Genomic DNA, 24,340 nt, shown 5'->3' with positions numbered 1-24,340 from the left:
GAGATGTTAGATCGGGTTCAAGTCCAGGCTCTGGCTGGGCCACTCAAGGACATTGAGATTTGTCCCGAAGCCAATCCTGTGTTGTCTTGGCTGTGTGCTTAGGGTCATTGTCCTGTTGGAATGTAACCTTCTCCCTCATCTGAGGTCCTGAGCAGATTTTCATCAAGGATCTTTGTACTTTGCTCCGTTCATCTTTCCCTCAATCCTGACTAGTCTCCCAGTCCCTGCCACTGAAAAACATCTCCATCTGGTTTCCATCTGGCCACTACCATAAAGGCCTGATTGGTGGAGTCCTGCAGAGATGGGAGAACCTTCCAGAAGGACAACCATCTCCACAGAAGAACTCTGGAGCTCTGTCAGAGTGACCATCGGGTTCTTGGTCACCTCCCTGATCAAGGCCCTTCTCCCCCGATTGCTCAGTTTGGCCAGCTCTAAGAAGAGTCTTGGTGGTTCCAAACTTCTTCCATTTAAGAATGGAGGCCACATTCAATACTGCAGGAATGTTTTGGTACTCTTCCCCAGATCTGTGCCTTAACACAATTCTGTCTCTGAGATCTACTGACAATTCCTTCGACCTCATGGCTTGGTTTTTGCTCTGACATGTACGGTTAACTGTGGGACCTTATATAGACAGGTTGTGCCTTTCCAAATCATGTCCAATCAATTGAATTTACCACAGGTGGACTCCAATCAAGTTGTAGACACATCAAGGATGATCAATGGAAACAAGATGCACCTGAGCTGAATTTTGAGTCTCATAGCAGAGGATCTGAATACCTCTGTAAATAAGGCATTTCAGGTTTCTCTTTAATAAATTAGCAAACATATCTAAAAACCCATTTTCGCTTTGTCATTATAGGGTATTGTGTGTAGATTGATGAGGGTAAAAACAATAATCCTTTTTAGAATAAGGCTGTAACATAACAGAATGTGGAAATAGTGAAGGGGGTCTGAATACTTTCCGAATGCACGGTATGGTCCTTATTCATCTCGCCGCTGTGCTTACCCTGCGTGCCCAGTATCTCCATATGCAGGTGAGCCAGGCCGCTGGCGGCAGACAGTGCCAGTTTGATCATGCCCTCTATAGTCACAGAATAGTAGTTCAGGTAGTCAAACAGAGAACCGTACTCGTGGTAGTCTGAGACCAGCCACAACTGGGTCCATGTGCCGTTATCTGAGAGAAAGAGAAACGCAGAGAAAGATGGAGGATAATTCTACTGTTAATAAAAAATTATTAAACTGTTGAGTCAACAACGGCACGTTGATGAAATTCACCTACATAACACCAGGGATATGTCTGTGTTGTAAGTGGTGTGTGTGTACACGGTTCTCCGTGTGGTGCTGTAGTAGAACAGCGACGGAACGCTCACCTTTATTGTCGGCGGCGATGAATCCCAGGATGTTCTCGTGTCGCAGCATGATGGTCTGGTAGATCTCAGCCTCTCTGAACCACGAGCGCTCCTCTCTGGATGAGAAGATCTTCACCGCCACGTCTCCCCCACGCCACTTCCCCCGCCACACCTCCCCGAAGCGGCCCTTCCCTATGATGTCCTGCAGAACGATGGTCCTGGCCACCGTACGCTGCACGAACAGGGGAAGGCCTGCAGGAGGAAGCAGAAAGAAGGACCACTGATACCATTGGGCTTTCGCCTAAACAATAACTTGTACTAAACTTGTATGTGTACACATATGCATCTATTGTGTTACATACAGACGTGGCTAAAGAGTATTCTAAACATTGAATGAATCCACAGTGTAATAGGACCTCTGTTCGCAGGCGAGGGTAGAGTTCAGGGCGGTTCTGTGTATAGAACCTTTACTTCCAGCAGTGTAGGCTCAGTCTACTCACCAGAACCAGACCCGGAGGTGGACATGTCATAGATGAGATCCTGCAGGGTCTTGTCCTTGGCCAGGTAGAGGTGTTCACAGGAGGGGTCCTCCACCTCAAGCCGCTGTCTGTGGCTGTAGAAAAGAAGATCAGCTGTCAGAAACTAAAATTGCATCTTCTCACCCCTCCTCTCCAAATACACCACAGCCCTGCCGTCCCATCTGTAGGGCGTACTCAGATGGTACTACCTGGGACCAGAGACTCACCTGTAGGTCCTCTGGTGATGCTGGAAGAGGAATAAGCCCACCAGTAGCAGCATGCACAGCAGGAAGACCGGCCCTGCAATCACAGCCACCAGCTCCACTGGCCCCCAGGGGCCTCCAGAGCCCACCCAGCCCAGCTCCCCTGGTTTCACAGGGACTGGAGCGAGGGAGAAATTGAGAACAGGGTGTTGGCAGTGGTATTACCATCTTTCCCAGTCAAATAAAACAAAAGGGTGCATCTCAATAGTACGAAGTGGCTTCCTCCATCTCCTCTCTCTTATGTGCACTGATATGAAAACATTGGAGGGGTAGACACGGAATGGTTGCTACTTCGGGGGGGGGGGGGGGGGGGGGGGGGGGGGCTTCACCAGCCCTGTTCTTTCAAATCAGTGCAGATGAAAAAAAGGAGACGAGGAAGCTTTACTTATGCGACACACACACACGGGTGTGACTTCGGCTTTACTCACGCGAGGGAACCTTGAGGTCGACGCGGTTGCAGTAGTCAGTGTAGCAGCAGTGTGTGTTGAGCAGTCCCTCAGCACTGAGACAGTAGAAAGGTTGGCCAGGGGGCACAAGGCTGTCTCTGGCGATACAGATCCTTACATGTTGCTCATGCCCCTGGATGAAGGAGGTGGAGGCCATGCAGGCCCCGTCAGTCTCACACTCGTAACCAGACTTCACACAGTTGGTGCAGTTACACCGCAGGGCTGAGGGAAAAAGGGAGGCACAAGGTTAGAATGAGTACTAGTTAGGCATCAGGACTATTCTATGGGCGCTTGAATCAGAGACCGAGATAACAGGCATGTGGTGGAATGAGTTGGAGAGAACTTCCCAGAACAGAATGCGATGAAGAACACTTGATGAGCAATGAAAGTTCTCTTATAGTCCGGACTAAAATTGTGAGTCACTGCATTACTCACATGTCCAGCAGAGGGCGTCTAAACCAACAATACCAGACTCAAAGTACATTCCATCTACCGGACTAGCCAGGATAGAGTCCCGTTCGGAAGAGACGCAACAATACAGCCAGTGGAGTGTGTAGACTGGTTTAGCAGCAGACAGAGACCAGGACAGAAACCAGTTTCTCTAAAGCAGAGGAAGCCAAATACTCCATGGAGAGGAGACTGTCCTGGGATGCTGGGACAGACATACCAAAACCCAACAGTCAAATCCCCAATGCAGCATTCTGCTACTCAAAGAAAGCAAGAGAACACATTATTTAACTAGGCAAGTCAGTTATGAACATATTCTTATTTAGAATGACGACGTACCCTGGCCAAACCCTCTCCTGACCTGGACGACGCTGGGCCAATTGTGCACCACCCCTATGGGACTCCCGATCACAGCCGGTTGTGATACAGCCCGGGATTGAACCCAGGTCTGTAGTGACACCACTAGCACTGCAATGCAGTGCCTTAGACCACTGCGCCACTCGGTCCCCAAAACACTGTCAGGATCATAGCTTTGATTTAAAGCCCGCAGCACAGACAGTTTGATAGGGGCCTGTTTTAACAAGTCTACAATAGCTGGGCCACTCAAAACTAAATCACTCTTGCTTCAGAGGAAATTGAAAGCAAGACTAGAACAAAATTGGCAACAAATTCAAACAGAGGGACAGAGTGAATTCAGGTCTGCTGCCACCTAAAAGACACTTCTAAAAGGGCCAAGCCTTGTCAGACCTCAACACCCTCTGGATTAAAAAAATTAAATAAAAAGGGATTTACTCTGAAGCCTTCTGCTAATCCTCTCCCTATTCTGGGGGGTTTTCCAAGCAGCCCTTGAGCCCTCTCCTTCCGCCCGGTTAGTTTATTTGCTCAAACAGAAACAGTTTGTAACTGTAATTTAAAAAATAAAATAAATAAACAGTATGTGCAGGAGGGGTAAAGCCCAAAATAACTTTTTCAAGTAACACCCCCCCCTCCTCAAATGGTCATAAAATCACACCAATTTAGCAGTGTGGACAAACAATCAAATTAAAACTAGACGCAAAAGAGAAAGGAATAGAAAATCTAAACAGAAAGTCAAGCTACTGGGAGTGTATAACTGTGATGGACAATGTGCCTCTAACAATTTTTTAAAACAAAATGACAAGGATAGCTTAGCAAAATCAGACAGGACCGCGTTCCAGATCATGGGGCTTTAATAGGTCATTCGGAATTGAGAATTGGTCGCTCCTGAACATGGGCGGCGTAGCCACAGTTAGGGAATTCAAGAGGATAATAAGTGATTAAAAGTACCGCAAACACATTGAGCAACTTACATTTGATCAATATTCAGGAGTCCTCTTATTTATTTTAAGGAGGTGTTGAACGGTCTGAGGTAGTCAGATGATATTCTTCATACAGAGCGTTTCTGCAGGGAGATTGATAGTGGTATGGTATGTGCTGGCCCATATAATGTTACAGTAACTGATGAATGGGACGATCATCGTGTAATAGAGAGCGCAGCACTTCTGTTCAGGAGATATCTACATCTTGCCCAGTTATCCTCATATTTTTGGTGATCTTAGAAGTTATTGGTTCCATGACAATTGACCATCAAATCAGAACACCAAGAAAGCGTACAGGCATGATCTACAGGTATATCATCAATATGGACCCCTATATAATCTGGATTCTATTTTCTTTGGACCAAATAATAAGTCAGTGACAATGTTCATTTTAAAACACTGAGAAATTAGATAATGTTAATGAACTGAGGTAAATTAAATCTATACAAAACAACTAGTCAAGTGTGTATGTCCTGTTGTTTCATGAGCCGAAATAAAAAGATCCCAGAAATGTTCCATACGCGCAAATTTGATTATATCCCTGTTAGTGAGCATTTCTCCTTTGACAAGATATGCCACACCTGTCAGGTGGATGGATTATCAAGAAACTGAATAAAACAGCATGATCATTACACAGGTGCACCTTGTGCTGGGGACAATAGAAGGCCACTAAAATGTGCAGTGTTTTCACAACACAATGCCACAGATGTCTCAAGTTTTGAAGGAGAGCTCAATTGACATGTTGCCTGCAGGAATGTCCACCAGAGCTGTTGCCAGAGAATTGAATGTTAATTTCTCTAACATAAGCCGCCTCCGTCATTTTAGAACATTTGGCAGTATATGTCCAACCGGCCTCACAAGCGCAGACCACGTGTAACCACTCCAGCCCAGAACCTCCACATCTGGCTTCTTCACCAGCCCCCCGGACAGCTGATGAAACTGGAGTATTTGTCTGTAATAAAGCCCTTGTGGGGAAAAACTCATTCTGACAGCCAATCAGAATGAGTTTTCCCCCACAAGGGCTTTATTACAGACAAATACTCCTCAGTTTCACATTTTTATTCAAACTATTATGATCAACAGTATCAAAAGCTTTTAAGAAAGAAAAAAAAAATCTAATGATCTTCGCAATCATTTGCCGTATGTATTTCACCAATTAAGTAACTAACAGCCATGTAGGAAGGGTGAGATTTCTGAAACCATACTGAAGTTCATAAAACTGACTTTCCTTGTTAAGATATTAGATTCATCCGGTATATGCTTTAAAAATTTAGATGGCTGGCAAAATTGAGATTGGCCTGGAATTTGTGAAGTTTGCTGGATCATCAACAATGAGCACTAGTCTCTGTCTCACTGGTAAGCCAAGACACTTAGCACAAGCTCAACCTTCTTCTGTAGGTTAATCTCTGGAGTTTCAACAGCAGCAGGTCTCCTGCAAAAATATCCATCCTCAATCAGAACAGAACAGTTTCTGTTCTCAGGAAGAAACACCACTTTCTTCCTGAGCTACTCCTGCTGCTGTAGTTTCACCACTCTCCTTAGGATCCAAATATTGTCGGGTTAGTAACACTTTCCCACCCACTCAGTCTTACTCAACCCACTTCCCTTAAGTTTACTCACACACACCCCCCCCAACCACCTATTGCGCCATCATAATGTGTGACTGGGAGCCATACCCACAGTTGAACTGCTGTGTGTAATGTGCGCCTGCGTGTCTGCATGTACAGTGCATTCTGGGAAGTATTCAGACCCCTTGACTTTTTCCTTATTGTAAAATGGACTAAATATATTTTCCCTCAATGACAAAGCAAAAAAATGGATTAAAAAAAATGGATTAAAAAAATGGATTAGCAAATGTATAAAAAAAATTGCCAGTCAAGGTAATTGAAGTAATATGTACATTATCTATGTATAGTCACTTTAATAAACAGAGTAGCAGCAGTTTAGAAGAGGGGGGGGGGGGGGGGCAATGCAAATAGTCTGGGTAGCCATTTGATTAGCTGTTCAGTCTCCCGAAGGGGAATAGGTTTTGTCGTGCCCTCTTCACAACTGTCTTGGTGTGATTGGACCATGTTAGTTTGTTGGTGATGTGGACACCAAGGAACTTGAAACTCTCAACCTGCACCGTCGATGAGAATGGGGGCGTGCTCGGTCCTCCTTCTCCTGTAGTCCACAATCCTCTGTCTTGATCACGTTAAGGGAGAGGTTGTCCTTGCACCACACGATGAGATCTCTGACCACCTCCCTAGTGGCTGTCTCATCGTTGATCAGGCCTAACACTTGTGTCATCGGCAAACTTAATGGTGTTGGAGTCGTGCCTGGCCGTGCAGTCATGAGTGAACAGAGACTACAGGAGGGGCCCCCGTGTTGAGGATCAGTGTGACTATGGTAGTCTTCTTGAAACATGAAACATGTATTCCAGACTCAATCAGGGAGAGGTTGAAAATGTCAGTGAAGACACTTACCAGTTGGTCAGCGCATGCTCGGAGTACACGTCCTGGTAATCCGTCTGGCCCTGCGGCCAAGTGAAAATATTCACCCGTTTAAAAAAAGGTCTTACTCGCATCGGCCGCGGAGAACATGATCACATAGTTGTCCAGAACAGCTGATGCCCTCATGCATATTCAGTGTTACCTGCCTCGAAGCGAGCATAGAAGTTTTTCAACTTTTCTGGTAGGCTTGTGTCACCAGGCAGCTCTCGGCTGTGCGTCCCTTTGTAGTCTAATGGCTTGCAAGCCCTGCCACATCCGACATAGTACAAATTGATCTTAGTCCTGTATTGATGCTTTTCCTGTTTGATGGTTCCGGGTTAGAGTCCAGCTCCTTGAAAGCAGCAAGCTCTACCCTTTAGCTCAGTGAGAATGTTGCATGTAATCCATGGCTTCTGGTTGGGGTATACACGTACAGTCACTCTGGGGACGACGTCAATCCCCTTATTGATGAAGCCAGTGACTGATGTGCACTCAATGCCATTGGAAGAATCCCGGAACATATTCCAGTCGGTGCTAGCAAAACAGTCTTGTAGTTTAGCATCGCCTTCATCTGACCACTTTTTCATAACCCGAGTCACTGATGCTTCCTGCTTAAAGTGTTTACTTGTAAGCAGGAGGAGAGAATTATGGTCAGATTTGCCAAATGGAGGACGAGGGAGAGCTTTGTACGCATCTCTGTGTGTGGAGTAAAAGGTGGTCTAGAGTTTAATTTGCCCCTCTGGTTGCACATTTAACATGCTGATAGAAATTAGGTAAAACTGATTTAAAAAAGTTTCCCTGCATTGAAGTCCCAGGCCACTAGGAGTGCCACATCTAGATGAGCGTTTCCTGTTTGCTTATGGCGGTATACAGCTCATCGAGTCCGGTTTTCGTGCCAGCATCAGTCAGTGGTGGTATGGAGACAGCTACAAAAAAAGACTGTAGATAGTGTGGTCAACAGCTTATCATGAGATACTCTACATCATGCGAGCAAAACATTGAGACTTCCTTATACATCATGTACCAGCTGTTTACTACTATACATAGCCTCTGGTAAGACACGGGGGGGGGGGGGGGCTGCCGTTCCATCCTGCCGATAGCGTATAACCCGCCAGCTGTATGTTATTAATGTCGTCGTTGGTGAAACACAAGATAATTAAAGTGAACGTCTCATTGGTTGGATAAACGTGCTTTCAGTTCGTCCCATTTAAATTTTCCAGCGATTGAACGTTGGCTAACAGTACGGATGGCAAAGGCAGATTAGCCACCCATCACCTGATCCTCACAAGGAACCCCGATCTCTTTCCGCTAATGGCAGGGATGAGGGCCTGTTTGAAGTATATCCTTCCCGTTCGACTCATTAACTCTTTTGGGATAGGGGGCAGCATTTTCACTTTTGGATGAATAGCGTGCTTAGAGTGAACTGCCTCCTACTCTGTCCCAGATACTAATATATGCATATTATTATTAGTATTTGATCGAAAACACTGAAAATGTCTAAAACTGTTTGAATGATGTCTGAGTATAACAGAACTCATATGGCAGGCGAAAACCTGAGAACCTCAGATGTCCCACTTCCTGCTTGGATTTTAGTTTCAAAGCTTGGCCTACCGAATACAGTGTGATATGGATAAAGTAGCACTTCCTACGGCTTCCACTAGATGTCTTCAGTCTTTAAAACTTGAATGAGGATTCTACTATAAAAAGGAGGGGCTCATGAGACCAGTTTGAGTCAGTGGTCTGGCATAGTGCCATGGTCTCATGACGCGCGCCTCCGACAGAGTTCCAGTGCTTTTCTTCAGACATAAGAATTCTCCGGTTGAAACATTGTTTTATGTTAAAAAACACCCTAAAGATTGATTCCATACAGTCCTTTAGAAACATGTCAAACGATGTAACGGAACTTTGAGTTGTCTGGACGAAGTGCCTGCACCTCATGAAGATGGGTTATTGGGCTGAACACGCTAACAACAAGTGGCTATTTGGACATAAATTGACTTTATTGAACAAATCAGTCACTTATTGTCAAACTGGGATTGCCTTCTGATGAAGATCAGAAGTGAATATTTGTGGTGTTATTTCTAACTTCTGTTGACTCCAAAATGGCGGATATTTCTCTGGCTGGGTTGGGCTGAGCACCGCTCAGATTATGCCTTTTCTGTAAAGTTAAAAAAAAATCTGACACAGCTGTTGCATTAAAGGAGAAGTCTCTTTAATTCTGTGAATAACACTTGTATCTTTTATCAAATGTTTATTATGAGTATTTCTGCAAAATCACCAGATGTTTTGGAATCAAAACATTACTGCACGTAACACGTGAATGTAAACAGATTTTTGCATATAAATATGCACATTATCAAACAAAACATACATGTACTGTGTAAGATGATGTCCTATGAGTGTCAGATCAATTTGATCTATATTTCTGCGACTCCCATCTTTGGCTGGAAAAATGGCTGTGTTTTTTTGACTTGGCTATGACCTAACAATCATATGTGGTGCTTTCGCTGTAAAGCATGTTTGAAAATCGGACATGGGTAGATTAACAAAAGGTTTCTTTAATTTGCTGTATTGGACTTGTTAACCTCTAGTGACTCCCAAACCTGCATGCGGGAGCGTAATCGTCGCCTGAAACTAATTAGCATAACGCAGCGGACATAAATATCCCTAGAAAATATTCCTATTCATGAAAATCACAAATAAAATATATTGAGACAGCTTAGCCTTCTGTTAATCACTCATCTCAGACTTTCAAAATATGCTTTACAGTCAACGCTAGACAAGCATTTGTGTAAGTTTATAATAGCCTAGCATAGCATTATGCCTTGCTAGCAGCAGGCAACCTTGTCACGGAAATCAGAAAAGCAATCAAATTAAATCGTTTACCTTTGAATAACTTCGGATGTTTTCACTCACGAGACTCCCAGGTAGATAGCCAAAGTTCATTTTTTCCATAAATATTACCTTGGGGAATATACGTAGAAAGCGTAAGCTCGTTGATGGTACATTCACAGCCAAATAGGGAGTCATTGGAACGCAGCGCTTTCAAAACCTGGGGTACTTCCGGATTGGATTTCTCTCAGGCTTTCGCTTGCAACATCAGTTCTGTCATACTCACAGACAACATCTTTACAGTTTTGGAAACGTTAGTGTTTTCTATCGAAAGCTGTCAATTATATGCATATTCAAGCATCTTTTCCTGTTTAAAAAATATATATACAAAAATATTTTTAAAAATAATGCCCCTAGAGTCGCAAGAGGTTAATGTGTGAAAGTTAAATATTTCAAAAAAATATTTTTGAATTTCACGCACTGCCTTTTCAGCGGAATGTTGTCAAGGGGTTCCGCTAGCGGAACGCCTGCCCTAGAAAGGTTAAAATAAAAATTAATTGTCCAATTTGAGGTGAGTAATGATTGTTCTGATGTCCAGAAGCTCTTTTCGGTCATAAGAGACGGTAGCAGTGACATTATGTACAAATTAAGTTAAACAATGAGAATAAAAAAATAGCACGGTTGGTTAAGAGCCAATAAAATGGCAGCCATTCTCTCTGGCGGCATCATCCATCATATTGCACAAGTATTCAGACCCTTTGCTATGACACTAAATTGAGCGCAGTTGCATCGGGTTTCTGTTGATCCTCCTTGAGATGTTTCTACATGATTGGAAGATGCCTGGCCAAACTGAGCAATCAGGGAGAAGGGCCATAGTCAAGGAGGTGACCAAGAACCTGATGGTCACTGACAGAGCTCCTTGGAGATGGGAGAACTTTCCAGAAGGACAACCATCTCTGCAGCACTCTAATCAGGCCTTTATGGTAGAGTGGCCAGATGGAAGCCATTCCTCAGTAAAAGGCACGACAGCCTGCTTGAAATTTGCCAGAAAGGATCATTTTGAGAGGATCTGCAGAGCAGAATGGCAGAAACTCCCCAAATACTTGTGTCAAACTTGTAGTGTCACAACCAAGAAGACTCATGGCAGTAATCGCTGCCAAAGTTGCTTTAACAATGTACTGAACACTTGTAAATGTGATATTTCTGTTTTTAAAAACCTGTTTTCGCTTTGTCATTATGGGGTATTGTGTGTAGATTGGAGGGGGGGGGGGGACAAATTAATCCATTTTAGAATAAGGCTGTAACTTAACAAAAAAGTAGTAAAGGGGTCTGAATACTTTCCGAATGCACTGTGTGTGTGCGCGCGCGTTGTTGGAACAGCGTTTTGAGGAAAGTGGAAGTGGAATGAGTCGACGTCTTGCCATTTCATGTCAGCAGCAGCGTGTGCAGTTTCTTGTAATTCAGTCACTCTCGTCAGCAACAGCATGTGGACTGCTCTTGGAGCTAGGGACAGACGGGGGAAGTGCCAGTAACTCCTAGTGGCGCATGTCCAAGTTCACTGCAGTTCACACGCAATCACAGACACGGAATTTCCTGCAGATTACACAGAGATGAAGCAACAGGCTTTGATAGAGAGAGAAAGAGAAAAACAACCCAGTGCCACATCCTATTCTGGAGCATAGTTTAGCGAAATAGTTTAAATAAGGCTGGGAGAAGGACCCGGGACCAGACTACTGCCAAGTTTTTAATCAAATCGTGTACATTCCCCCTCAAGCAGACACCACGGCCCTCAGGCAACGTCACTGGACTCTAAACCATACATCCTGAGGCTGCATTTATTGTAGCTGGGGATTTTAAAAGCAAATTTGAGAACAAGGCTACCTAAATTCTATCAGCATATTGATTGGAGACTTGTGGGGTTAACACACTCGATCACTGCTACGCTAACTTCCGCAATGCTTACAAAGCCCTCCCTTCGGCAAATCCAACCACAACGCCATCTTGCTCCTACAGTCTTATAGGCAGAAACTCAAACAGGATGTACCAGTGACTAGAACCGTTCAACGCTGGTCTGACGAATCGGAATCCACGCTTCAAGATTGTTTTGATCACGCGGACTGGGATATGTTCCGGTCAGCCTCAGAGAACACCATTGATCTATACGCTGACTGAGTGAGTTTAAAAGAAAGTGCATTGGAGATGCTGTACCCACTGACTATTAACACCTACCCTAACCAGAAACTGTGGTTTATAACCCGATGTGATGACTGTCCCATACAAAGACAAACAGTTTACAGAAGTTTAAAACAGGGAAAATATCCATTCAAGAGGGGACAAGCCTTTAAGGCAGGGAGAAAATATGGGTTGCTATGCTACAGACTCCCTAGCCTTATGATGACTGGCCAACAGGAATGAGAAGAGATACTGTATCTTCAACAGATGGTATTTTTTATCTCAAAAAACTCCCTAGTCCTTGCCGATGACAAGCATACCCATAACATGATGCAACCACCACCATGCTGGAAAATATGAAAAGTCGTACTCGGTGACGCATTGTGTTTGGGTCGAATCCAACACATTGTATTCACCATTCAATGTCTGCTCATTATTCCGTTTGAGGCATTGGAAAACCTCCCCGATCTGTGTGGTTGAAATTCACTGCTCGACTTGGGGGCTATGCAACTTAATATTTCACTTAAAGCTAAATGTTTACCTGTGAACGTATTTAGGCTTTTCATGTTTTCAACCTCTTTTTAACTTACGTCGACCCCCTACTTTTTCGAACATTCTGTTAAAAATCGCGCAACATTTCGGCGTCCTGCTACTCATGACAGGAATATAGTATATGCATATGATTAGTATGTGTGGATAGAAAACACTGACGTTTCTAAAACTGGTTAAATCATGGCTGCGACTATAACAGAGCGTGTGTTTCATCGAAAAGCGCAAGAAAATCTGGTCACTGAAAAAAAAGTATCAATGCGCCACTTGCATGTATTGTTGAATGGAAACTAAATTAAATGGGGCCGAGATTGCAATTTCTACAGCTTCCACACGATGTCGCCAGTCTCGTCATTTGCGGTGACTTTGTTTTAGTCACTTTCCATCCGGTCTCCGACAGGAAGGTTTGGAAGAGAGATTTGGGAAGATGATTTGAAATCGTGGCGCTATTGAATACACATCGCCCCGTGATCAATTTGATGGATTATTAACGTTTACTGATACCTAAAGTTGGATTACAAAAGTATTTCGAAGTGTTTTGTGAAAGTTTAGTCGACTTTAATAAATAAAAAAATTACGTAGCGTTTTCTGAATCACAGTTTCCATATATGGCTATTTTGGGTATATATGGACCTATTTAATCCCCCCCAAAAAAGACCCAATAGTGATGTTTATGGGACATATAGGAGTGCCAACAAAGAAGCTCGTCAAAAGGTAATGAAAGTTTTATATTTTATTTCTGCTATTGGTGTAGCGCCGGCTACGCAAAATCTTTTGTTTACGTCGCATTCAGGTATTTCGGGGTGTTGCATGCTATCAGATAATAGCATCCCATGCTTTTCGCCGAAAAGCATTTTAATAATCTGACTTGTTGGCTAGATTCACAACGAGTGTAGTTTTAATTCACTACCCTGCATTTGTCTTTTAATGAACGTTTGAGTTTTAACAAGTGCTATTAGCATTTGGCGTAGCGCATTTGCATTTGCTGATGGCTAGATGAGACGATTGCGTCTCGGGTCGACGTAAGAGGTTTTAATGGCATTTCAGTTTTATTTTTTATTCATTTGTAAAAATACAATTCCACTTTGACATTGCAGACAGTGGCAGAATTTCAATTGAATCCATTTTAAATTTTGTGCTGTAACAACAAAACGTGGAAAAAGTCTAGGTGTGAATACTTTGAAGGCACTGCATTTGTCCAGTTGTGAGCTCTCCAAATCGGCTTGATTGTCACCGTCTCAGGATATCAGCCAGGTGAACCCCTTTTGCAGACGATAATGGCATGCGTCACCAGGTCATTGTACGTCTGAAGCAGAGAATAGCTAAACTCACCTTGTTTGCATATTGTTGAGCTAGCCACGTGTTACCAATTTTAAATGTATATACACACACGAGCTAAACATATGCCAGTTTCACATTTGGTTCTTGGAGGAAATCGCTTAGTGCAAATCCAACCATTTGTATTCTAGGTACAGTACATGAAAATAAGGAGCCCCCCCCAAAAAGTGTCAGCTAATTAAACATTTAAAGAATGTAAATAATGGGGCGTGGGGAGCGTTGGAATTCTACCTCGTTTATTTGCTGAGAATTATTTTACAATGCAGAGACAAAATCAGAAGGTCAATGGCATGGAGGTGGTGGATTGCGAAATGTATCTCATAGAACGTGAGCCATTAGCTAGAATATATGACAATTCTAATGTTAAAAGAAACCATAATCCAATTTGTAGCATATTACATGCGAAAGGTACAATGTTACTGTGTGTGTGTCTTTACATCCTTCGGTGGGAAAAGGACAGTTTAATTTAGTCAACACAAATGGTGCCGTTGATCAAAGTTTTGAAGTTTAGGTAGATTAAGGTTCATAGCTAGCTAGCGTCACATGCAAATATTGTTGTGCAAATTTCAAATCAGCAACATTGCTAACCAAACATTAAAGGATAATGTGCATTTGCATTAAAGGATAACTACAACCAAAAATCTATTTCTTGTATTTTTTCCCAGACCTCAAAAGTAGTCTTGGTTTAAGCATTGTTGTGGACTTAGAACATTACATTTTGCTTAAAATTTTTTTTTTGCTTTTGAGTAAAAATAATTACATTGAAACCCAGGAAAAACAGAAATGGAATTTGGGGTAAAACTAAAAAACAGATTCAGGTAATATTTTTTTTTTTAAACTAAAACATATTTTACATGGCCCTACACATAGTAGACAGAATACCACAACCCATCAGTGTGCCTAATATATAAACACAAGACTTCTAAATGTGTCAGAAGATAAACAGAGCAGAGAACTCAGAACATTTTTGCTCATGATTTAATTTCCTTTCAAAAGTTTTCAAACAGAATTGACTCTTTTCAGAGAGTAGGCTTCCCAGGGGAGGGACAGTCAGCTCCACTGTGGGGGTTGAGCTGGTTGGTGTGAACTCTGCACATAATTGGTGTCCCTACACTGGTCCTTTGTGCTGAGATTACAGGGAAACGAGGAGGGATTGGACGGGCCCTGTGCTAAACAAAGAGCAGGGAAGCATGGAGAGGAGGTGGAGTAGTGCACCACTCACCAGACCTTGTGCTCTGGGGATAGAATAGATCAAATATTTTGTCAAAGTCCTTCAAAGTATGTTGGTTACATTTTAAAAAAAAATATTTTTTAAAATAAAATGTCTGCAAACTTTCAGTGTCTTATGAGGAATTGCTGAAAATCTCATCTTCTGTGGGCAGAGACAGGGGACAGGCAGAGGGGAAGAGCACAGATAAGGGGGGGTTTATGCAGACCCCCCCCCCCCCCCGTCTGTGAGGGGTCTGCAGCTAGCTAGAGTGACCAGCTGTGACATTCAATCATTAAAACCCAGTCTAGACTGAATACAGGTTGGATGGAGCCGTTTAACAGCAAAGTGTTAAGACCCTATCATTCCAAATGGCAGGAAAGGGCAGACATAGGGAATAGGGTTCCATTTAGGATGTAGCCTATAAAGTGCCAAAAAGGGCTCTGGTAAAAAAACTGTTGCACTTCATAGGGAACAGGGTGTCATTTGGGACGCAAACAGTGAAGGGAGGGATGAATAAAACATTGTTGCCATAACCAATGCTTGCTTCATTTGAACTGAGCTCAGGACAGACCTGGGTTAAAAATATGATTAGAAATTATTCCAAATAGTTAAGCTGGGCATGGTTGAGCTTGCCTAGTACAATGGACCAATAGAATAGTAGAAAAACTGCAAACCCCACTACCTCAAGCAAACGCTAAAAGTATTTGAAAGATTTGAAAGTGTTAGAACTCAGGTGTGGTTCAGGAGAGAGCTTTGTGGGAGACGGACTCCAAAACCACAGAAATGGGTTTAACACAAACATGGTTGCAGTGACTGTGTTGGTGTGCCAGTCAGACGCTGACACTCACAGTGCTTGTGTTCATGTGCATATGGTGAATCAGTCAGTTACAACAGTACACCTCAAGAATGAGTATGATGTCAGTGGAAAATGTTTAGCCTAAGCCTGTTTGGCATGGGACAAAACTGTTACACAGCAGCAAAGAATTCTGGGGGCTAAACAGCACAGAGCAGACAGAATGCGTGTGAGCACCATTACCCAAACTGCACTATCTGAAATTAGATCCAGTTAGCTACCAGACAGAGGGCTGATCAAGACAAGCAGACGCCACCAGACAGAAAACACACACACACACTTCAGCCTTTATCGATACTGGGAGGAAAGAGGAATTACATTGGTCTCCATCATCACAGGGTCAGATTACATACAATTCTAAACAGCATAGCCCACTAGTACCTGCCTAACCCTCTGTATGTCTATCTACGTGAGTATAAGTGCAGCTACACTATTCAAGGCGTTGTTCTCTGAAATGTGTACTGATTGGAGACTAACGGCAGTGCAGTGGAAGGTGGGTATCATGTTCAGCTCCTCTATAAGAGTCCACTGCACTGTGACACAGATACCGCAATAACACATAAGGCTAATGACCACCGAATCATATTTCTGAATTTGTATTTAAGTGATCATGTCCACAGGTCAGTGAGAGAGAGGCCAGACAGTCTGTGGCTGCGATTAGGCCTCTCAGCCTCCAGGGCTCTCTGGGATGGAGGTCATTAGAGGCGCCCGGGTCGTTAAGCTACTCACCCCTAGTGGACGCAGGCTAGAACATTCACAACACACAGAACCAAAATATGAGGTTATTAGCCTGGTGATTAAGGGAGGAAAGCTACTCTCACTCAGCCCGACACGGACTAATAGACCCACAACAGAACTTGAGACAAAGTACACACACGTAAAAACCAGGAATTTAACTACCTCATATGCACATAGATGAACATATAGGAAGCCCCAGACCATATCTTAAGTCACACCACACGTTAAACACAGACACGACGTAAAAGGAGAAAAACTGTCCTATATGCAAACCTATCCTGAACCCAGTGACTCCAGGCAGCTCAGTTCCTGTACATTCCCTTGGCTCTGATCTGGTAGACAGGCATGCACATGTTGGAATCTGACTATGTGCTCCCTTTCATTTCCATAACATCATTAGGACATGAAACAGCTTTCACACAGCTCGCACACACACAGCAGCACCCAAATGGCTAGTTCAGCAGCACGCCAAATCCTATTCTGTTTACAGTTCAGCCAAGGAAAAGGAGATCTCTTATTGGCTGTACTAAACTAATGTTCTCTGTGATTACATGAGGCAAGGAGAGATAATGACAGCAGTGGTCCGGTCTAGTTTCCAGTGGTTACAAGAGGTACATAATACTAGAAGGAAATTGTGCCCATTAAACCACAACACTTCGTTCTGCAACAAGGGAAAGGGTTCGTACAGACAGTGGAAAGTCAAATTCAAGGCTTTTCAAATACTTTTTCAAAGTACTAATATTTATTTAAGGACCACCAGTTTGTAACAGTTCAATTTATGCAATTGTTTCTAGTCGCCAACAGCCACAATATCATAAAAATGTTGTAAAAAAAAAATAAAAATCTTAGTATTCATCACTACCTTACAAGTCCTACTCAATAACACATACATGTGTTCGTGCTGTTGATTTTGTAATTTGAGTAGTGATGAGCAGAATTTTGGGATATGCCTTATGGTGAACACACATTTCCAGCTTAGTGACCGTTTTTAAAATTGGACGTCTACTACTTAATAGCTACGAAAAAGCGTCTTGCTTCCGACTGGCAGCTTCAGTCAGGGGAAGGGCACTGTGAGGAAAACAGCACGTGAACGTCCACCAGAACGGCAGCATCACAGTTGCTGCCTGATAAACCGGAATATAGCAGGCGCTCCATGAATGATGCGATTGTTAAAATGCTCTGGAGGGCCTCCCGAATGGCACGGCGGTCTAAAGCACTGCCGTGGTTGAGGCATCACTACAGATCCCAGTTCGAACCCGGGCTGTGTTGCAGCCGGCCGTGACAGTGAGACCCATGAGGCAACCCAGAATTGGCCTAGCGTTGTCCGGGTTAGGGAGGAGTTGGCCGGCATGGATGTCCTTGTCAATCGCACTCTAGCGACTCCTGTGGTGGGCGGGGCGCATGCACGCCAACACTGTCGCCAGTTGTACGGCGTTTCCTCCGAAACATTGATGCAGCTGGATTCCGGGTTCACAACAATGCTCTCGACATCCGCCTCTCCCGAGTCCGTACAGGAGTTGCATCGATGGAACAAAACTAACTACCAATTGGATATATCGAAATAGGGGTTAGAGGGCGTTGCATAGAAAACAAATCATTATGTAGAACTGGCGCCAGCGCAGGATGAAGTGTTGCCTTTCACCCATGCTCGCAATGCCAAAGTCTGACACATTTTTGCACCTTGTGGGTTGGCTGGTTCCAGTGTTTCAGGAACTGAAATAAAAGATCCTAGAAATGTTCCATACGCACAAAAGACAGGTTTGAATCTACATTAACCTGGCATTTTAGCTACCGATATGACGTTTGCCGACACCTAATCAGTCAGTTCTGTACCTGCCTGGCAGTGTGGGTGGCAACCACATCACGAAACGAGAGAGAAAAAGAAAAAAAAAGTCTGCCTGGAAATTATTTTCAGATTTTCCAGTACTTGATTTTCAAAGCCCCTCAAGCGAACCCTGAAACAGAAGCCAGACTAGCTGTGTAGCCCTATAAGTTACTGGCACAGTGGGCAGTAGGACACATGCAGTGCCTTCAGAAAGAATTCATACCCCTTGACATAATCAAATTGTATGTCACACTCACCGAATACAACAGGTGTACACCTCACAGTGAAACGCTTACGTACAAGCCCTTAACACTTTTTTCTTAAAGGCATTGTTGGTTAAGTACATTTTATTAAATGTAACAAATAAATTAAAGAGCAGCAGTAAAATAACAATAGCGAGGCTATATACACAGGGGGTACCGGTACATAGTCACCGGCTAGACGAGGTAATATATACATGTAGGTAGAGTTAAAGTGATCGTCGTGTTCTAGCCCGAATTTAAAAAATAGTTTTTTTACTGTCTAACACAATACCCCATAATGACAAAGTGAAAACTTGTTTAGAAAATGTAACTATAGTAAACAAAAATAAAATTGAACATTTGAAAGATTTTACTGAGTTAAAGTTCATAAGGAAATCAGTAAATTCAAATTAATTCATTAATCTATGGATTTCACATGACCTGGGCAGGCCCACCAACTTAGTTTTCCCCCCACAGAAGTGTTTTATTAGACAAATACACCTCAGTTTCATCAGCTGTCCTGGTGGCTGGTCTCAGATGATCCCGCAGGTGAAGAAGCTGGATGTGGAGGTCCAGGGCTGGCGTGGTTGCACATGGTCTGCGATTGCGAGGCAGGTTGGACGTACGGCAAAATTATCTAAAAGGACCGACGCGAGTTATGGTAGAGAAATGAACATTCAATTCTCTGGCAACAGGTCTGGTGGACATTCCTGCAGTCAGCATCCCAATTGCATGCTCCTTCATAGTTGTCTCAAGTTGTGGCATTGTGGTGTGACAAAACAGCAAATTTTAGGAGCCTACTTATTGTCCCCAGCACAAGGCGCACCTGTGCAATGATCATGCTGTTTAATCAGCTTCTTGATATCCATCCACCTGACAGGTGTGGCATCATCTTGGCAAAGGAGAAATGCATTGGAAATCCCATTTGACTTTGTTCCATTCGAGGCATTACAATGAGCCCGTCCTCCTATAGCTAATCCCACCAGCCTCCACTGATGCACTGTCAACAGTGGGACCTTGAGTCTTTCTAAATTATGTCCAAACAATTGAGTTGGCCACAGGTGGACTCCAATCAAGTTGTAGTGACATCAAGTATGATCAAAGGAAATAGGATGCACCTGAGCTCAATTTGGAGTGTCACAGCAAAGGGGTGTGAATACTTATGTAAATGAGGTAGGTCTGCATTTTATTTTCTGTCAATTTGCAAAAGATAGCTTTGTCATTATGGGGTATCGTGTGTAGAAAACTTCCATTTAATCCATTTTGAATTCAGGTTATAACACAATGTGGAATAAGTCAAGGGGTATGAATACTTTCTGAAGGAACTATAAGTGACACGACATAACATTGAGAAGATAAGTCTGCGATGGGTCAGTCAGGTCCACTATGGGCATAGTATGTGAGGGGGAGGGGGTGTAGAGAGATTGAGAAACACAGGAGACGAGAGAAAGCAAAGGGTGTAAGAGGGGAGAGAGACAGAGGGGCCAGAGAGAAAGCGGGAGAGACGCGCCCTGCCTCACGGCAGTGTATCTGTGGCTCAGACAGTGTATATATCACATTGCACATCCATTTTATTCTGGCACCTAGTTAAGTCACAAAAGCATGTCAACTTCATAACGACGAGGCTAATGATTGGTCAGGCCAAATGTCTTCAACGGGAAAGGAAACCGGCAACCTGTGAGCCATGGCAACCCTGTGAGTAAAGACGTACTGTCACAGAACAGATGACTATGACTGGCGGGTTATCTGGTACAGGGGTATTCAACTCTCCTACCAGGTCCGGAGCCTGCTGGCTTTCTGTCCAACTTGATAAGTCAATGCACACACCTGGTGTCCCAGGTCTAAAGCAGTCCTGATTAGAGGGGAGCTGGAGTCAGGGTCCAGAGTTAAGCGGAGGTCTTCGGCCAACTTTCTACTAGGTGGCCTGCGCTAACTTTGGGTTTGTCAGGTTTTAGTTTGAGCTTCGTTACAGCATAACCCATTGTGTGGTGTGAACTTCTGGCTCCAGGCTGCGCAGCATCAGCCCCTCTTCACACAGCAGCCCAGCTGGACACAACCTGAAACCCTGAGCCAGAGAAACCGCCACTCTCACTGGTACTAGAGAACTTACTAGTCCTTGAGCTCTACATTGACTACCCCAGTCAAATGGTCAACTCCGGTGCATCCCAGTCATATGTTCCCATAAAGCTACCTTTAAAAACAAGACCAGTTCTGGAGTTTGGTTTAGTGGTGATACCAGGGTTCAATCCCTGAGCCCGTCCATTTAACCCTCCCGCCATCTCACTTCAACACAGTCTTTTTTTTTTACCTAAAAGATGTGACTAGTGACAGAAAGGTGACAAATCAACGTGGATCATGTCCTTATCTGAACCCGGCCGGATGAGGGAGGAATGTAGCCCTGATTCTTGGAAGAGGAATGAGTCACTTAACATAACTAATGGGTGGCAGCAGACTTGAGGTTATTGACATTGGCAGATAGGGTTAACTTTCTCAGTCATTGTTTTAGGTTTCTGTGAGTGGCAAGTTGCAACAAGGGAATAGAGAATAGATCACACAGGGAGAGAAATTACTGGGAGCTGGCCAGACACTCCCACCACTATTCCATTTAAATGCCCCAAGTGGAATAACGTGCAATGATTTTCAATCTAAATAAAGAAACACCAGCCCCTTCCAGCAGTTTAGTTGAACATACTTTACCCTTTCAAAAAGTTAACAAATAACCCAGTACACAGGCACAAACAGGTCTAGCTAGTAGCTACAGACTAGGTACACCATATGCCAAATTCCAATCCAGATGTATTAATTTATCATAGTATGGCATTTAGCAGACTTTCATACAAAGGAACTTATGTATGGGTGATCCAGGGAAACACACACACTATACTGACACCTTGCCCTACCAACTGAGCCACAGAGGACCACCATTTTGGATCTGGTCAACAGCTGCTCTGAGAAGACAGTGGGGTGGGGGTGGGGCCCATGCAGGAGTCTGAAAAGACCCCCATTCGCCACATTTCCGTCACAAAGAACCCAGATTTAAACTTTAACTTCTGTCTGGGCCGGCTGAATGGATGAGAAGGGTGCAACTGCGGCCCGCAATTTAGAGCGCTCCTGCATGGAGCCCCTCTTTATACTTCAGTTGGTAAATGTTTATGTTGCGGGAAGCAGGGGCGCTCCAGTACAGTAAAGGTGGAATTAATGCACAATAACATTGGATGCCAGCTAACGATAAACCCCACAGAAGAAGGGGCAGGGGCAACAACGGTAGCTAGCTAGCCATACACTGGTAGGCAGCGTCCTTCACCTCTGTCTATTGGGCACTGTTCTCCCACAGTTCTGTTAATGATGGCGAGGGCAAGTAGGAGTGAAGGACACCGTGTGCTAGCTTAGCCAGGCAAGTGTGACACTGTGTGCTAGCTAACTATCAAACTAGCTAGTACAGTGTCGGCCTAGCCTCCCGCCTGCTGTGCCAGCGGGAGGCAGGACGACCGGTAGACAGTGTCCTTCGCCCCTGCCTTCCGGGCACTTTTTTCTCCGGTATACAGCAGTAGGAGGTCGACACAGTCGATAACTAGCAAGCTAGACAGTGTCCTTCGCCCCCGCCTGTGAGGGCAAAGTGTTCAACAGGCGGGAACGAAGGACACGGTCCCCCGGTGTCGCTCACGCTAGCTAGCAAGGAGTGCCCACATGCAGGAACGCCCCGAACTGAGGGCGTCAGCTGCATACTTAGAATGGGTGGCTGTTGTCACACCCTGGCCTGCTTCCACTTGGATAGTGCACAGTGGTCTTTTAACTACTCCTGTAACAGAGACACTTATGCGGAGACCTTATTCACTGCATTTATTCCTTGCGTCACGATTTCTATTTTATCTTTTACTCTGCATTGTTTGAAAAGGACCCATAAGTAAGTATTTCACAGTTAGTCTAAACCTGTGGTTTACAAAGAATGTGACAAATACATTTATTAGCTTCACAACATGTTTACTTGTGGTTTAAAAAAATTTATGTAAAAAAAGTATCACACCTGGATTTAAGTCAATTTTTTTCTATCCAGTTCTCTTGGTTGAAAGATATTGGCTAGCTAAATTACTTCGGTATTGATAATAGGATGTAGAAAAATCAAAGATCTAAAAGTCTGTAAATGTAGTCTTTCACCTTGTCTTCCGTGGAAGAGCTAAAGATACACCCCCACCACAGCTAACGTTACTCTAATCGCCACTTGGTTGTTTTGTAAACACTAAAGCATAACACAGCCACACACAGATAACCAACATCAACGTGTGGCCTCCTTCCAGAGGGGTACACTACAAAGCAGGATCAATGAGTTAGTCAGTAAAAAAAAAAAAAACACACGATTGATTTTCTGGTTCATTAGGAACGTTTTGAGTTGTTGAGTCAATTGGACCAGGTTTTCCCCCAAACTCGGTCCTGGGGCCTCCCTTGGGTGCACATTTCGGTTTTTGCTCTAACACTAATGTCATACAGCTGATACAAATAACCAATTCATCATCAAGCTTTGATTTGAAAAAGCTGTGTAGTTCTAGGGCAAAAACGTGTATCCAAGGGAGGCCGCAGGACCGAGTTTGGGAAACCCGGAATCAGACCATGCCCACTTCAAGATTTCCCCCTCAAATCAGAATATGTAGGCCAGTTAACTGGCTAACTCATTGACCCTGCTCTGTAGTATACCCAACTGGACACACAAATAAAGCGATATTGAAATGCACAAGCTATCGACAAAAACACTAACGTTACTGGCCTTTTTTGTGCACACCTGGCTAACAAATTAGCTAGCCAGCTAACGTTACCTCGCGCCAGACGGAAGGAGGTTTTTGTTCGACACGTTAATAAATCACATTTTCTATTTACTTGACGTAACACGAGCATGTGAGCTGCCGGCTGACAAACACACTGGCCCGTATACCTCCGGCACTGTTCCTCAACGAGTTCAGCAAGCAGCGCTAGCCACAATGTGTCAAATGTGATTTGTTAGCTAGCTAGCCGTGGTTGAACAAATCCCAGACAGGCAACGCCATGATGATCGACAGGCGATGCCAGAGCTAGGCAAGCCACCCTCCTGTTATTAAACAAACAAACAAAAAAACGCGAGGTCAAAATCAAAAGATGGCACATGTAGCTATTTCACTTACCGTCGCCGATGGCTAACCCAGACAGGGCCAGTAACGTGAGAACAAATCGTTTTAAAGCCATTCCTTCAGCATTCCCATCGCATTCGGAGGGTGGTATTGTCAACACCACGGCCAGACCTAAACATAACCACACACCATACAGCCGCTGCCAGCCTGTTGAAGTGCTACAGGCGGCGGAATTAAAGGGCGGGGCGTCGATTTTTAAAGGGGAGGGCTTTCTGTGGTTAAGCCAAAGACCCGTTTCAAGACCCTTTGTTGGGGTAGAAGACCCGATCCAACTCTAGACTTGATTGAGTTGTTTGTGCTGCAGACAACGTTTCATATTCGGACTGCAATGATTTTTAGGCATTGCTTTTTAAAATAATTTCTATTAGCCTACAATTTATTCATTCGGGGAGATAAATGACCTGACTGCACTGGTTGTCATAGATTGTAGGTCTATCAGGGCACTTACGTTTACATTTCAATTTAGGGCAATGACCTATGAGAGTATTCAGTGGAAAATGATTTAATCTAAGTGAGACATACCTCCACTCACTCTCCTAAATGACGTGGTCAGGTCCATCCAGGATGCATTTGGCAAACTGCTATATATAGCTC

At 43.9% G+C, this 24,340-nt stretch overlaps 1 protein-coding gene across 2 annotated transcripts in view; it reads right to left on the bottom strand.

Moving 5' to 3' along the window:
- The window catches only part of LOC109869143 (activin receptor type-1B-like), a 29,102-nt gene extending 5,179 nt beyond the window's left edge, over positions 1–23,923 (bottom strand). For both annotated transcript variants that reach the window (XM_031804427.1, XM_031804428.1), the window contains exons 1-6: positions 23,741–23,923; positions 2,559–2,798; positions 2,095–2,248; positions 1,850–1,962; positions 1,371–1,601; positions 1,007–1,174 (exon numbers count right to left, since the gene is read on the bottom strand). In XM_031804427.1, coding sequence (XP_031660287.1) covers positions 1,007–1,174; positions 1,371–1,601; positions 1,850–1,962; positions 2,095–2,248; positions 2,559–2,798; positions 23,741–23,801 — 967 coding nt within the window. In that variant the 5' untranslated portion in view covers positions 23,802–23,923. The remainder of the gene's footprint in view (positions 1–1,006; positions 1,175–1,370; positions 1,602–1,849; positions 1,963–2,094; positions 2,249–2,558; positions 2,799–23,740) is intronic.
- Between the last annotated feature and the right edge of the window lie 417 nt (positions 23,924–24,340).

This window comes from Oncorhynchus kisutch, linkage group LG24, assembly GCF_002021735.2.
Source record: "Oncorhynchus kisutch isolate 150728-3 linkage group LG24, Okis_V2, whole genome shotgun sequence".
Lineage (NCBI taxonomy): Eukaryota > Metazoa > Chordata > Actinopteri > Salmoniformes > Salmonidae > Oncorhynchus > Oncorhynchus kisutch.
The sequence above is the reverse complement of the archived record's forward strand: the minus strand, read 5'-3'. Positions and strand labels throughout refer to the sequence as shown.